The following is a 14383-nucleotide window of genomic DNA, read 5'->3' as shown; positions in this document are numbered from 1 at the left end:
TGAGACAAACATCTCCGGAGATAGGAGAACCAAATGCCCGTCCTGGAACCAACAACACTCCTCTTTACGCACCAACGAGCGGCAAACCATTACCCCCCGCCGGCGAGGTTAGGTACGCCGAACAACCATGGTATAGCCGTTATAGCACAACAAGTCATAATGTTCGATGTCAGAGTCTGAAAGGGAAAAATCCCGGTAAAGGTTTGCATGAGAGATAAACATAGGGTCACACCCTGAGACTCCCTCAATCGACCTCCACCACGCACGCCCCGTCCCGTCACGGGCATGACACGGTGTGAGATGGTTCAGACGGGCCGTCTCCGGCACCAGAACTTGCGCCGGAGAAATCCGAGGTATCAGGGAAGATCCCAAAAGCCGGGCGCGGAGGCGCGGACTCCGGTCGTGCTGAGACACCGATCGTGAATGGCCAATGAAAAGGCTTTGGTGAAACCGAGAACGGCAGTCGGGGGAATTCCTTGGCTCGGGTTCGGACCAGCGCCCGGGCCGCTGTTCTTTGATGTTGTGTAACTGCCATGTCTTAAACATTCCATCCCAGGAGCCCGACATTCCGCTGCAGTATCTTCTGGCCAAGTTCACCTTCCCCTTCGTCCTCGTTCTAGCTCGGAAACGCGTCAATCCTCAAGGGTCAACCACAGTGATTTTTTGATTTCTGACCTCCTCCCATCCGCCGCAGACTACACGCATCACACTCACTGCTATCCACCGGGCGTTGCCTCATTGTCACACCATCCTATCCAAATACGTTTTTACACACTCTATCCACGGACCCCGATTTCACAATGGTCGCCCTAGAACACATCCGGTCCTCCAACTCCAGGATCTCGACCACTCTTCGGCCCGGTCTCGTCGCTGTTTTCGCCGGTGCAACCAGCGGCATCGGCGAGTCCGCCTTAAAACAGTTCGCCAAAAACGCCATCAAGCCCCGGATTTACTTCCTTGGCCGATCCAAAGCGTCGGGCGACCGCATCCGCGCAGAGTTGCAGAAGCTGAACCCAGAAGGGGAGTACATCTTCATCAGCGTCGACGTCAGCCTGCTCCGTTCCGTCGACGATGTCAGCCGCCAGATCAAGGAGAAGGAAACCGCCATCAACCTCTTGTTCCTGAGCACAGGGACGATGGTCTCTGGGACAGGTAAGTGTGACGCAAGATGTCGCGGGGCGGCAGCGTCAAGGCAAACAAACTGACCCATCCCCCCCCCACAGACACGGAAGAAGGCCTCAACTACCCGACCGCGGTAGCCTACTACGCGCGCCTGCGGCTGATCGTCAACCTGCTCCCCCTCCTGCGCAACGCGACCGACCTGCGGCGCGTCGTGTCGGTCATGGCCGGCACCAAGGAGGGCGCCATCGACATGGCCGACCTGGGCGGCCGCACCACCAACATGTTCACCCCGAGCGGCCGCGGCCACTTCTGCTCCATGATGACACTCGCGCTCGAGGCCGTCGCCCGCGACGCGCCCTCCGTGTCTTTTGTTCATGACTACCCCCGGGTTTGTCAAGACGAATATTGGGAAGGATGTCAAAGGGCCTGTTTTTGCCGTGTTGTTGGCCATCTGGGAGGCGCTGTACCTGGTCATCGGCCCGTTCCTGGCCACGCCGTTCGACGAGGCGGGCGAGCGCCAGCTGTTCTTTGCGACGAGCGGCAGGTTTCCCGGTGTGGGTGAGGGTGGCGCCGCGGGGGTTCCGTTGCCGGAGGGGGTGGCCGTGGCTCAGGGGACGGACGGGAAGCTGGCGAGCGGTGTGTACTCCATCACCAACCATGCCGAGACCGCGCCGCCCAAGGTAGACCAGCTCCTGGAGAAGATGAGGAAGGATGGCACCGCGCAGAAGGTGTGGGCTCAGGTCCAGGAGGAGTTCCTTCGCATCACGGGGGTGGCGTCTGTGTAGGTAGGCTTGGGGCTGTAGACTGACGCGCTGAATTTGGCATCGGCCACGTTTTATCATGTAATTACGAGACGGCGGGTTTGTGGGGACAGTTAATTTTGTTTCTTTCGTTTAGATACATTGTAATTAGCCACGTCTTTCCACTTTCAATACCTCAGGGTTCAACCCCATGACTTTCTGCTGCAAATATCTCGGTTTGGTGTGCCCCGGCAGCCCCGACGCAAACCCCCACGGCCAGGCACCCTTCACCACGTACATCACTTAAACTGAGACCTTGCTGACTGACCTGCCTGACTGAGAGCTGGTTAATCCGAACTAGACGGAGTTGACGCGGGCGACTATCTTTCCCCGCCCTGGAAAGCTAGAGCTTCAGTTCGGTGTACGACGGACTCCGGTAGCACTTTGTAATACCGTGGATGAGTACAAAAGGTTCAGATTCTATCAAGCCCGAGGGGTTCCAAACATCAATACGGCGGGCCCGCAGCTAGCTTGAGCTGCTTTACAGAGCTTCTTCAAGATGCCGTTTCCTAGTTTTGCCGACTGTCTTGTTGCCGCCCTCGGTGGCAACTCCAGCCTCGTTGCATTTCCTGCGCAAGCCAATTATTCCGCCATTGTCGCCCCCTACAACCTTGACTACGACGTGGTCCCTGCAGCCGTGGCCTTTCCCCACGCGGTCACTCAGGTTTCTGAGCTTGTGAGCTGCGCTGTTGAATCGGGTTATAAGGTGCAAGCCAAGAGTGGTGGCCACAGCGCTGGCAACTATGGTACGTGACTTCGCGTTCATGGTGAAGCTGAACTCTCAAGTCCATGTTGTTAATGTCTATCCTCCATGTATTCGCAGGCTCCACGACCGGAGAGCTGTCAATCAATCTTCAAAACCTGCGACACTTCTCCATGGACCCATCAACCTTCGTGGCTAACGTAGGACCCGGTTTGCTGTTAGGGGAGATCGACGAGCTCATGTACAATGCCGGGCAGCGGTTCATCCCGCACGGCGCGAGCTCCCTAGTCGGCATGGGAGGGCACGGAACCGTGGGAGGTGCAGGGTACACGTGGCGCCCGTACGGCTTGACCATCGACCACCTGGTTGAAGTGGAAGTTGTCCTGGCCGATTCGGCTGTCGTCAGGGCGTCTGCCTCGGAGAATCCCGACCTCTTCTTCGCCGTCCGGGGCGCAGGAGCTAGCTTCGGCATCGTTACGGACTTCGTCTTCCAAACCCTCCCTTCGCCACCAGAAACAATAAGCTTTTCATACCTTTGGACTGCCACCGACGCTCCCTCAAGGGCAGAGATCTTCAAAGCCTGGCAAGCCTGGTCAACGGACCCGAGCCTCTCGCCCGATATTCAAACCATCCTTGCCATCACGCAGGACAGCATATTCATGGGCGGAGCATTTTTCGGCACGCTCGACGAGTTCAACGCGCTCGGAATCTCAGACATACTCCCCCAAGCACAGCAAGTCAGCGCGGACAGCTTCACGAGCTTCCTCGAGCTATCCCAAGTCTGGGGCGGGCAACTCGGGCAGTCAGGCAGAGAGGCGCCGTCGTTCTTCTACACCAAGTCCAACTTCTTCCGGCCGCCGACAGCCATCCCGGACAGCGTCGTGGACCGGCTGTTTGAGTATCTCGCTACCGCCGACAGCGGCGCCACGAGCTGGGACATCGAGGTGCAGGCCGGCGGTGGGCAGAACGGCGCCGTCCCCGCGTCGGCGACCGCGTTCCCCCACCGGGACGCCACCTTCGTGCTGCTCTCGTACGCGGCCACGAACGGGAGCGTGACGGCGACGACGACTGACTTTCTTGATACTGTCCATGCACTGGCCAAGAGTGGTCATCCGGATGAGTATTACGGCGAGTATGCGGGGTTTATTGATGCTAGGGCGGAGCCGGAACAGGCGCGATACAACTATTGGGGCTCGAACCTGGAGAAATTGGGGCGGATCAAGGCGGTTTATGATCCCCGCGATGTGTTCCATAATGAGCAGAGCGTGTTGCCGTCGTGGGACTAAGGCTTGATCGATTCTGTCTGTGAATTGTGGTTTGGCATTTGGCATCCCCTCATTTAGGTAGGTAGGTCACGTTAAGGGATCATCATCAGCCCTCTCTATTTTTGTGCCACACGCTAGTTCAACCAGATCTACACATCTAAGGTAGCGAGTATCTCACAAAAAGACTTCGAGATTAATCTCCAGCGTGCTCACCGGGTACCTACAACTAGTGAGTATGGGTGTACTTGAAACTTTGGGGGGAAAGGGGGCAATTTACCTCAAATCAAACTTCTCCAGTACAGTCGGATGCAAGACACCGAACTCGCCGATCCGCTGCAGCTTTCCTCCGAGCCGCACGTAGATGGCGGCGGCGCGCCCGTTGAAGAAGGTGGGCTCGTCGATTTCTTTAATGAAGTAGCCGTCCTGCTGGCTTGGGTTCTGCTTCACCTCAAAGTCGATGCTCTTCCCCGCTAGGCCCTCTTCGTGTGTGACAAAGGCGACACGGAGCATCGTCATGACGCGATCTAGAAGCCCGTGGACCATTTCAAAACCACTGGTCTTGCCGTAGTAGGCGGCCGCCCAGTGACGCTCGTTCCTCGCCCGCCGCTCAGACGACTCATCCTTGAGGACAACATCAGACGCCTCGAAGATCTCCAGGGGCAGGCGCATCGCTTTGTTTTCGCCCAGAGTCTTGAGTAGGCCAGGAAGCAATGACGTCCGGGCGATTTGGTATTCAACCGTCTTCGGGTTGGCAAGCTTAACTGCTGTCGTCCCGTCGTCCTTGCGATTGAGCCACTCGAAATTCTCCTCGTGCGAGCAGAGGATGAGGGGCATAACCTCGGCCCATCCTGCCATGGCGGACTCATGACGGACAATATCGCTGAGTTTGTTGATCATCAGCGGCTTACCGACAGTAACTGACTTGTTGGGAGTTGATCGCGGGAGATCGTTGAAACCGTAGGCAATGGCGACATCCTCCATCTGGGAGACGGTCAGTGGGGTTGGCGGACAAGCAGGAAACCGGATAGAGGCTAGAACCTACCACATCACATGAGTGCAAAACGTCTGCTCTCGTTGGCGGCACCGTAACCTTGAGCAACTTTGGGTTTTCCAACGGCTGCGCACTTAATGCCATCTTGCTCAAGAGCTTAGATATCGACTCGGGGGACTCCTCAAGACCGCAAACTTGGTTCAGATAATCCACCTCGACCTCCATCGTCCGCGTAGCCAAGCTGGGTGTTACCCGGGTAGTGCCGTTGTGGTCCGAAATCACTTTGACAGGTTCGATCGTGAAGGGCTCGGCGCAGTACTGGGAGAACATGGTGACCATAATATTGCAGACAATATCGAGCTTGGTCTGGTCTGTCGCTGTCATGTCGATGAACACGTTCGTGGTGTTGAGCGTGATCTTGGAACGTTCGCTGTTGATAATGGGAGGTAGCGAGCAAATGTTCCTGTCGGCATCGAGAATGACGGGGTAGACAGGCTTGTCTCGGAGAATATGAAGATATTTGCCGAGGTGCCTGTCCGTCTCGTAGAAGCCCATGAGTTCCTCGCCATTGATTTGCTTGGTTTGGTTCAGCGGGACAAAGTTTATGTCCTTCGGCGGCAAGGCCTCGTATGTGAAAGGACCCTTGATGGTGTCGAGGTCGTGTGTTCCGATCCTGCACGACAAGGATTAGTGGCTCGCCGTTGAGAGAACATGACCGGGTGCCACTCACGCAACCAAGGTGCGCTGTCTCGCCAGGTTTTGATGGAGCTTGTCCTGCAGGCCGATGAAGGAGTCGTAAGAGGCCTGTGTAAATTTGATGTTGCGAAGGATAGCGGCGGCCGCATACGGGCGGACCTGCGCCGTATCTTTTGTGATGGTGAGGGTTTGCATTTTGTCCTCGGGAATCTCGACCAGCCTCCAGTTCGGTGTCGCGTGCTTGCCCCGGAAGATGTTGAGGTTGGTCACAATGCCTAGTAGCCGGTTCTTTTTAGAGTCCTGTTTTGCAAGTTCATCGCGTCGAAGTTATCCTACCCTCGAAGCACAGCATGTCATATCGGTTGGCGGGGATCTCGATGGCCAACTCAGGGGCCTGGTCCTTGGGGCGTGACGGGTCATGTTCAGTATCCCCGTCGAGCTCAATGCCGAAATCGAAACACAGCTTTTGGAAGCTATCCCCGGGGAACCTGTGACATGACGACGTTGGATCAGTCTCGAGTTATTCGAAGGTGGGATGCGCCATGGCGGGGTAATCCTTCTTACTGCTCGCCGAGCGCCTCGAAGAGGGCGTATTTATCGACGTTGATGGTCGGCATCTTGGAGCACTCGGTGGCTTCTCAGGAATCGAGCACCTTTTAATCCGAATTGGATGGTGTAGCTCCTGGACAAGCTCGTCAACACTAAGTCGACTCTTCGGGTTCCTGAACTTTTGACACACGGCCCAGCCCGACACCAAGCCAATCTCTCGCCCAGAGATGACTCAAATGCGGGGCAGACTTTCTGCCGCCCTGAACACGCAGACCGCCTGCTGGGGTCGCGGGTCCCACTGGCCGGCCTGACAGGAAACGGACTAATCAATCTCCGCGTTCCGGGCGCAAGCCCCAAGTGAAAATTGCAGGTGTGCACAGACCAACCACACATTGGTATTTATTGCCCCTCCGCTTCCCAAAACTTGGTCCTCTTCTCTTTTTCTTCTTCATACTTACCTTGATTGGGTACACCTGGATCATGAAGCAGGGGTACCAGGGTGATAGGCCTGCATTGCACATCGCGGAGCCAGTCATCCTGAATTGTCCTTCGGGGCCGTTCCGGTCGGAATTTTTGATGTCAAACCACTCTTTTTCACTATGATCGCTGCTTGAGTAGCGACATGGAGACGAAGAATCTCAGTTTGCATGCGAAAATTGACGGGTCTTGGACATGCACCTGCAGGCATCGTTGCAAAGTAATCTGTAGTTTGACGCGTGTGACTCGACCTGCCTGGCCACCGTTATTACTTGAGCTCCTCTGATTACATTTCGTGGCTGTATTTCAAGACGTGAACTAAACTGTGATATGGGTGTTGTGTTTAACCTGCCGTCCATGGGTCAGTCTGAATGCCGGACATGCCTTTCGTAGATACATCCGCCAGTCCGGAATGCAGATGTACGAAATTAATTCCGTAGTCCCTTTACGTGGGAAATGAAGGAGATGGAAAAGAAGTATTTGTGGCTGGGGCGTATCATTAGCTAGGACGAGGGCAACATGTGGGAAACAACAACAACAATGGATTGCGGTGGTATCATCTATCCAGAAACCCCAATCTATGAGCAACGAACAACAAGAATAATGTCATCAGGACGCGACATCGTCAACTCCCACCCCCCTAAGCCAAAAAGATCTGCGGTCATCCTTAGCCCGAGGGCCAGTCTCTCGCACCCTCTCAGATGTAGTCAACACAGTAACGTGATTCCCACGAGGGCAGAAGCTTGGGGTGTCCATCAACGACAACAGCAACAAACCCGCCTGTGACCGGTGAGACAAACGGTTAACAGACGTCAACGCGCAGCCGTAAACACACACAGCATCCCATCAAGTAGAGCCAAAAAAAAACATGCATCAAGTAGGTATCATCGACAAACAAACCAACAAAAAGATCCAACAAGCATATGCAAAAGCCCATCCTTCCAACCACAACCATCCCCACCACCACCACCAGTAACATCCAATCCCCCCAACCCCAACCACCTCACCACATACTCACTCGCATCACCCCATCAGCCCCGCCCCAATCTCGTTCTGCGCCATGAACGACCTAGCCAACTCATCCCCCCCTTTCTCCGCCGCCTCCATCCAATGGATAGCGACGCACATCAGCGCCGGATCGCTGCGCACATCCCCGAGCCTGCCGCCGCCGGCCGCACCGTCCTCCTTCCCAGCCCCGGCGCCGCCGGAGCCCCCACCACTGCCACCCGCGCCCCCAGCACCACCAGCACCGGCGTGGCCGTAGCGCGACGACGACCCGCCGCCGGCGTACTTCTCCATGACGGCCTGCTTGAACACCTCCCTGGGCTTGGACAGGGGCAGGGTGGTGCGCTGGACGAGCTCCGGGTTGGACAGGTAGAAGATGGCGAGCTCGCGCTGGGCGGTCGGGTCGCCCTCCTTGGCGGTGATGGTCCACATGCGCGCCGCGTCGGCGAGGGAGTGCGTGGACAGCGGCAAGGGGGAGGGCGGGGACGGCGGCGGGGACGGCGGGGGGAACTCGCTGGTTGGCGTCGCCGCCGCCGAGTCGGATGCCGTGCTGCCCGCCCGGTTGTTGGCGGCCGCGGCGCCGCCGTTGCGGGACTGCGTGTAGTTTCGGACGATCTCGTCTGCGACCTCGACCATGGTGCGGCAGACCTCTTGTTTGAGGCTGAGGGCGGCGATGCCGGCGTCCCAGAATGACTTGCCCCGCTCGGTCTTGTCGAGGACAGCAGGGGAACAGAAAGCTGAGATGAATTGTAGGTCACGGAAGAGGGTCTTTGGGCGGAGAGACGGGTCGCGGAATAGTGTCTGGAGGATGTTGGCCACCGCATCGGTGTTGGCTGGGTAGACCGAAGCGATGGAGCGGGTTTCTGCGTTGCCTCCCCCGCCTGATACGCGACCTCCTTGTGTGTGACCGCCCGTGCCGAAGCTGGGTGCTTGCATCATAGTGTATGAGCGGCGTTCTTTGACATTGCCGATCGTCTCCTCCAAGGGTTGGGATCTGTTTCCCAGGGCGCCGTTTCCGTGCTCCTCGGTGGCGGAGGACGCCGACCCTAGGTCGGAGCGTGCCCACGCCAGTCGGGCTCGCCGGGAGCCGGAGTTGAGAGATGCGGTGATCAAATGTTCCAGTTCGCAGAGTGCGTTTAGTTTGACCTGGGGGTTGGGATGAACGCAGAACATTTTTAGAAGCCGCTGGTATGCCTTGGTGAAAGGGAAGTCGGGCATCGTTTCTTTCCTCGCCTCTTGGTTATGTCTCCGGGCCGAGATGGTATCGCTTGTCGCCGAGCTTTCATTGCCATGGATGCTTCCTCCGTGTACGCTGCCACGTTGACTACCACGTTGGCTCCCCCGCTGACTGCCACCAGCCCCTTCAGGGCCGAGGCTCTGCGTATCGGAAAGAGCCTTGTCACTGAGCGTATCGTTACCGCTGGTTCCGCGCAGATCACCGAAACTTCGGTTCTGCTCGAGAAATCTTTGCTTCACGCTGGCCTTGGCAGACTTGCGTTTATCCTTGGCCTGCGCTTTACGCGCACGCCGGTGGATTGCCTCTCGACGGTCGATGCACTCTTGACCCAGGCCCTCGAACCACGCGTCCGTTTCTGATCCGCGGGCAAAAACAAGGTTACCTAGGTCAGAGAGGAGGAGGCTGGTCAGAGTTTGCCTCAAGTCGGCGAGGAAGCGGGACTTCTCGTCGGACTGTCGTTGCTGGTACACCGTTTCATTAGACGAAGCCGATGTACCTGGGCGGCCAGTTGCTGACTGAGGCTGCGAGGGGATTTGTTGGTGATGCGGCGGATGAAACGAGCCTGAGAGGTTCGTCAGGCTGGTGGTCGGCGAATGCGCTCGGGACGCGGCACTTGGTGAGGTGGCCCGGTGTTGGAAAGGTGACCAGAAGGTTGCGTTGGGGTCGATTTGGTGGACTGGAGACGATGCACCAAAGTATTCGGGCCCGTCTAGAACTTCGGACATGGCTGTGCTCGCGCGAGAGAAGCCGAAACGGCTCGACTCGAAGGACATTTGGCTCATGCTACCGGACATGGCCCGCATGTCCCTACTATTGATCGAAGCAGGGCGGCTGACAGATACGAACCTGCGGTCAGGGTCGCTGATGACACTGATTGAGTCATCCCATACGGATTGATTGTCGCGGTCTCGGTCTCGCGGAGCTTTGCCGGTGGTCTCGAAAGCCCGTCGATCTCTGGCGAAAAGTTCACTCGACCACAGCACCGGCCCATCGATGATACTGTCGCCGACGAGTTTGCTTACGCAGTTCTCCACCTCACAGCAGAACCGGTGAATACGCTCTTCGCCCTGACAGAAGTTCTCGACACCGGACTGCTGCAGCCAGCGGCTGGTTTTCTCGGCTTGTTCGTCGCGGAGTTTGTTTGGGCCTCCTTGGTCCTCTGGTGCCGCGAGGAGGTCAAGAATTTGGGACTCGGTCCTGAAGATGTAATTCGATGCGGGGCCCCTTTGCATGTGGGTTTTGATGCGTTGGAAGGAAGACCACCGGCGAGACGCACCCATCGTCTTCAATGCTGCCGCGACGTTCCGCGAGTCCTCGTATGGCGCCGAGTTTCGCACGTCTGTTACGTACCACATCTTGTCGCGGAGAGACCGTAGGCGCTGCATCATGCCCTCGATCATCCCCTCTGCTCGCTCTTGGCTTTGCTTGAGCCAGACTAGCCAGGCGTCGTATTCTTCAATAGCAGCGGCGGAGCGGCGGATCGAGTCTCGCGGGCCACGGGAGAAGATGTTGAGAAGCGCCGAGAATCCCTCGCGCCGCAGCGAGTCGGATGACAGGGCATTGAGTTGCTGCAAAGTCCTCCAGTAAAGGTGTGCGTTGACAAAGTCAGATTGCGCCCGAGACTGCGAGCAGGCGGCGGTCAACATGGTGACGAGCGGGGATGAGTTCTCGGCAGCCTGGTCGGCCTCCTTCCCCTTGGCGCTCTTTGGGGGGCTCTCGGCGAGACTGCTCGCGATGCTCGCGGCCCTCTGGCGGTAGGGATTCCGGCTCCCCATAGTTGTGATGATGCGATTTTTGTTTCGGTACTTTTTGAGAGTCGAGGCCCGGTTGCTAAAGGTCTGCTGTTTGGCTCCATCGCTTTCCAGGCCCTGGGGGATTTCGTAGTCCTGGACTAGTTTTAGGATGGAGTCGCGCAGCTGGTGGTAGTCCTTGTTGAGTTCAGGGCGCCCGTCATCAGTCTCCTCGCCCTCGGTATCACTCGTACTGGAGGAGTTCTGCTCATCTTCGATCTCGTCGTCTGGATCAAAGGTCATATGGGTGGACAGCTTATTTCCATCGGCCGATATGAACAACACAGACCAACGCTCGGCGCAGGGGTGGCATAGTCCGTACACAACGTCTTGGCCCAGGATTTGTGTCATTTCGTGCATGGCCAGCCGCAGGCGGTACCCGTCATCTTCGTAATTCTCTGGCTTCTGAGCAACGGGCTCCTGCGCAGACGGAGAATGGCGGCGTGGGCTCTCTTCCTCCGCGAGGGGCTCTCGAGAGGTTGTGGCGTCACTGAAAGACGACTCTGCGCTGGTACTGAGAACGGACATGGTATCAAAAGTGCTTGGTGCGGTCCTGATAGACATGGGTTGCGAGATGGTAGAGAATCCGGAAATTGATGGTGCCCCAGACCGGAGGCTGCTTGAGCGTGCCGACCGTGGCCTCCGTTCGGGGAAAAGGGCGTTAACCACCGTGGCAAGGTCCGCTGGGCTGAGGACCAAGTACGGGCGGACCTCGGCCGTTTCCCGGAGAGATGTAATGGACCGCGCCGGTAAGAGCCTGGGCTTCTTCCGAAACTTGGACGGGTCCTTGAAGCGGCTGTATATACTCTCAATGTGGCCTTTGATCTTGGGTGGCGTGGACACAGGGGTCATGCTGTGCAACATGTCGACGACGTACTTCTGAGCGTGCATGGCCACCGTCTTGAGGATCTTTTGGCGGCCGTATTCGGTGATGTGATAATCGGCCATCATGCCGTAGGCTTCCGGGTGGATGACAACGCCAAGCAACCAGACTGTGAACATATACTTCGCGATTAGCCACCTGCGGGTGCTCTCGGAGTATCTCCTATCCAAACGTTTCAGGAGTTCATTGCCTAGTTCCAGTAAGCCTTCCGGAATTCCTGTGGCATCCTCGTCATCGATGACCTCAAATAGCTCATCGACGGCCTTGGTGTAGAACTCCTCGGCCGCGATCTGGTCCTTGGACGACCAATCCGAAAGGTTAATGCGGGTACCATGCTGATCCTCGGCACGATCAAGTAAGAAGGCTCCATCCTCTAGGATCTTCATTAGATACCATTCCATGTTAGACTTCCCTGCCCAGTCGCGCATCGAGACCCAAACGTTCATCACCGAGGTGACAGTCTGCTCGCTGCCGGTTGTCTGAGTGGAAATCAGGCGTGCGCAGGTGGTGGCCCAAGTAACGGTCCGGCGTTTGTCTTCGGCGCTGTCTGGGCCTGCGGAATTGGCAAAGCAAGTGTAGATGAGGGCCGAGATGGGGTCATGGCGTTGGAAAGATAGCAGCCGCTCAATAGCGCTGCGTTCCTTGCCGGCTCCTCCGGCTCCGCTGGATCCGGGAACGGCGGAACTGCCCGAGACGGACCGGCCCGACGACCGGCCGTGGTAAGGGAGAACGGATTCGATGGGTTCAAGGGCCTGATGGAAGCTGGTGAGAGCGGCAAGCTCCGAGTTCTTGAGGGACGCGATGCGCGTGGCCAAATAGTCTGGGTTAGTCCTGATCTGATTCAGAAAGTTCAAAAAAGTCTCTCGGGATGAGGCAGAAATCTCGTTAAGAAACGGCGTCACAGCGTTCGGGGACGCGCTTGAGCCGGTGACAGATCCGGTTGGGGTATCCACGCTATCGGACGACGTGAGGCCGGGCGCCTGCAAGAGGTCCATCTCTGGCTCCAGTAGCGCATACCGGCGGGTCTCATCGCAGCTTCTTCGGACATCGATGACGGCGTTATACAGGGCACCAAATGTCTTCTTGTCATCGCCGCGGAAGCCGTCCACCAGGTTTCGATGGGCCATCTCACCACATCTCATCAACCGGGCGGAGAGGGCCGTGGACACCAAACTCCGTTGGAGGCGGATCCTTGTGTTTGCGCGCTTGCGCTCCTGGTACTTGGACAGTCGTACAAGGTGCGCCAGTTCCTCCAGGCTTGTCCCCTCGTTCTCCGGGCCGAGGTTAGGGTTTGTGTACAGTGACACATCAGTCAGCAGGGGCCGCAAGAACTTCATGTTGCCATGCTTGTCACTCGGCAGGGATGGAGTAAATCCGGTGTTCTCGAGGCTATCGGAGGAATCGTTCGGCGCCGCCGCCGTCGATAGGGTGCTGGGCTGGTCGATGATCGGTTTGCTTCGCGTCGAGGTCGAACTCGGTATGTGGGGGAGGGGGGGGCGGCGGGCGGCGTCATCGATGCGGCGTCCGGGGCCGTTCATCGAGTCTCTGGTAGTGCGGGACGGGCTCCGCGATCGCAATCGGCGGGTGCGCTGAAGTTCCACATGGTTATCGGAGGGAGAAGGGGTCGGTGACCGCGTAGCAGGGGCCGACCGTGCTGTGGTTGGGACGAGAGAAGTCAGCATTGCGACCTCTCAGAGTTAGCGATATTCCCTCCCAACATACGCGGCGAAGGGTGAATGGCGGCGGGCGGCGGGGGGGAGCGCTGCATGGATCGCATAATGGGCCCATGAGGGGAATCGAGCTGGCGACTGCGATCGCCCATAAGCTATGGGGGAAGATTCGGTGGACTCGAGGACCAAGAGATGAGTGGGTGGTTGGTGGAATCAGAATCAAGTTGCTCTCTCGTACGTTGGGAAAAGCAGGATAGCGGGCGTGGGTAGTATGTAGGTTGGTAGGTGATCTAGTGTTGTGTTCTGGGTGAATGTTGACTAGGTAGGTAAGTACCGCGTAGGTGTTAGGTCGGTAGGTAGGTAGTTATGGAAAGCTTCGGCTCTGGTCGGCTCGCGACCAAAGTATTGGGCTCAGAAGTCCCGCGGGGTCATTGTCTCGTCGGGAAAAGGAGCGGCAGTGATTGTAAAGTGTTCGTCTGAAGGCTGTGGCGTTGGGACGGTGAGATGACGTTGCAGGCTGCCGCTGAGGCCCTCGACAGGAAGGGATGGATGACGGGAGCAAAGAAGAGGGAGCGTGTTTCCCTGCAGCTTCCCAAGCACAGCAGCACAGCATTGCCCGGGATGGGTGCTCTGTTGATGTCGGGTCCCAGGTCCCACCATTTGAAGCGTGGGGTAAGGGACGACCAGCCAGTAGCCCAGGCCACGGGGCCGCTAATCCCGATAGGGTTCCCCCCCAGTGGCCGGGGTGGGAACAAGCCACTGGGCTGTTCATCTGCCACGCCCAAATCCTTGTCTTCCCTCACACACCCGCCTCCCATTGCCTCCAATCCTGTGAGCTTGTTCTGTCCTGTGTCAATCCACAACCACAGCCCTGGCAAATGGTGAGCGAGTCGGTGACCTGTGAGCTGGCTGGCGAGCCGCAGCACCGCATTTGCTTCCTCGCACAATCTTTTTGCTGGTGGCCCAGTTTTCTTTTTCTGGGGGGATGACCGTTGCCCCGCCAGTCGTCTTTCCCCTTTTCGAAGGCCCGATGGAAGCCCGACACGACCTCGGGTTTCCAATTTGTGAGCCAGGGCGGCCAGCCAGGCCACACAATCATCGAGGTCGCGCTTCAGCTCCCCTTTTCCTTGATTTATCCCACGCGTTTTGATGCCTCGTCCGCCTTTTTTTTTTATCTTTGATTTCTTGCCTCACC

The 14383-nt window shown here is 57.6% G+C and overlaps 4 protein-coding genes across 4 annotated transcripts; 2 read left to right on the top strand and 2 right to left on the bottom strand.

The window, feature by feature from the left end:
- The first annotated feature begins 591 nt into the window (after positions 1–591).
- Positions 592–1945, top strand: B0H64DRAFT_423549 (uncharacterized protein). Its single transcript, XM_062805614.1, has 3 exons — positions 592–1152; positions 1224–1483; positions 1521–1945. Exons 1-3 carry the CDS (start codon positions 801–803, stop codon positions 1905–1907), a joined length of 999 nt encoding a protein of 332 aa, XP_062660883.1. The 5' UTR covers positions 592–800; the 3' UTR covers positions 1908–1945.
- Positions 1946–2351: 406 nt separating this feature from the next.
- On the top strand, positions 2352–3911 carry B0H64DRAFT_423548 (uncharacterized protein; the record flags this gene model as incomplete). The annotated part of the gene is made up of 2 exons (XM_062805613.1): positions 2352–2668; positions 2746–3911. Exons 1-2 carry the CDS (start codon positions 2422–2424, stop codon positions 3909–3911), a joined length of 1413 nt encoding a protein of 470 aa, XP_062660882.1. The 5' UTR covers positions 2352–2421.
- Positions 3905–6351, bottom strand: B0H64DRAFT_392014 (uncharacterized protein). Its single transcript, XM_062803513.1, has 6 exons — positions 6142–6351; positions 5914–6065; positions 5612–5852; positions 4933–5554; positions 4168–4871; positions 3905–4110 (listed from the first exon to the last, which is right to left on the bottom strand). Exons 1-6 carry the CDS (start codon positions 6192–6194, stop codon positions 4065–4067), a joined length of 1818 nt encoding a protein of 605 aa, XP_062660881.1. The 5' UTR covers positions 6195–6351; the 3' UTR covers positions 3905–4064.
- Positions 6352–7507: 1156 nt separating this feature from the next.
- On the bottom strand, positions 7508–13446 carry B0H64DRAFT_123315 (uncharacterized protein). Its single transcript, XM_062797996.1, has 2 exons — positions 13241–13446; positions 7508–13172 (listed from the first exon to the last, which is right to left on the bottom strand). Exons 1-2 carry the CDS (start codon positions 13338–13340, stop codon positions 7627–7629), a joined length of 5646 nt encoding a protein of 1881 aa, XP_062660880.1. The 5' UTR covers positions 13341–13446; the 3' UTR covers positions 7508–7626.
- Between the last annotated feature and the right edge of the window lie 937 nt (positions 13447–14383).

Source organism: Chaetomium fimeti (assembly GCF_033439085.1).
Source record: "Chaetomium fimeti strain CBS 168.71 chromosome Unknown B0H64scaffold_3, whole genome shotgun sequence".
Lineage (NCBI taxonomy): Eukaryota > Fungi > Ascomycota > Sordariomycetes > Sordariales > Chaetomiaceae > Chaetomium > Chaetomium fimeti.
This window is presented reverse-complemented; position numbering and strand designations above follow the sequence as displayed.

What these genes read in the sequence shown, in the direction of transcription:
- B0H64DRAFT_423549 (XM_062805614.1), top strand. Translation starts at nt 801, where the DNA reads ATGGTCGCCCTAGAACACATCCGGTCCTCCAACTCCAGGATCTCGACC. An exon ending in GACGATGGTCTCTGGGACAG is followed by an intron (nt 1,153 to 1,223) that starts GTAAGTGTGACG and finishes CCCCCCCCACAG; the next exon opens with ACACGGAAGAAGGCCTCAAC. An exon ending in TCGCCCGCGACGCGCCCTCC is followed by an intron (nt 1,484 to 1,520) that starts GTGTCTTTTGTT and finishes GGGTTTGTCAAG; the next exon opens with ACGAATATTGGGAAGGATGT.
- B0H64DRAFT_392014 (XM_062803513.1), bottom strand. Translation starts at nt 6,194, where the DNA reads ATGCCGACCATCAACGTCGATAAATACGCCCTCTTCGAGGCGCTCGGC. An exon ending in TGACATGCTGTGCTTCGAGG is followed by an intron (nt 5,853 to 5,913) that starts GTAGGATAACTT and finishes ACCGGCTACTAG; the next exon opens with GCATTGTGACCAACCTCAAC. An exon ending in TTTTGCACTCATGTGATGTG is followed by an intron (nt 4,872 to 4,932) that starts GTAGGTTCTAGC and finishes ACCGTCTCCCAG; the next exon opens with ATGGAGGATGTCGCCATTGC.
- B0H64DRAFT_123315 (XM_062797996.1), bottom strand. Translation starts at nt 13,340, where the DNA reads ATGGGCGATCGCAGTCGCCAGCTCGATTCCCCTCATGGGCCCATTATG. An exon ending in CGCCATTCACCCTTCGCCGC is followed by an intron (nt 13,173 to 13,240) that starts GTATGTTGGGAG and finishes TCCCAACCACAG; the next exon opens with CACGGTCGGCCCCTGCTACG.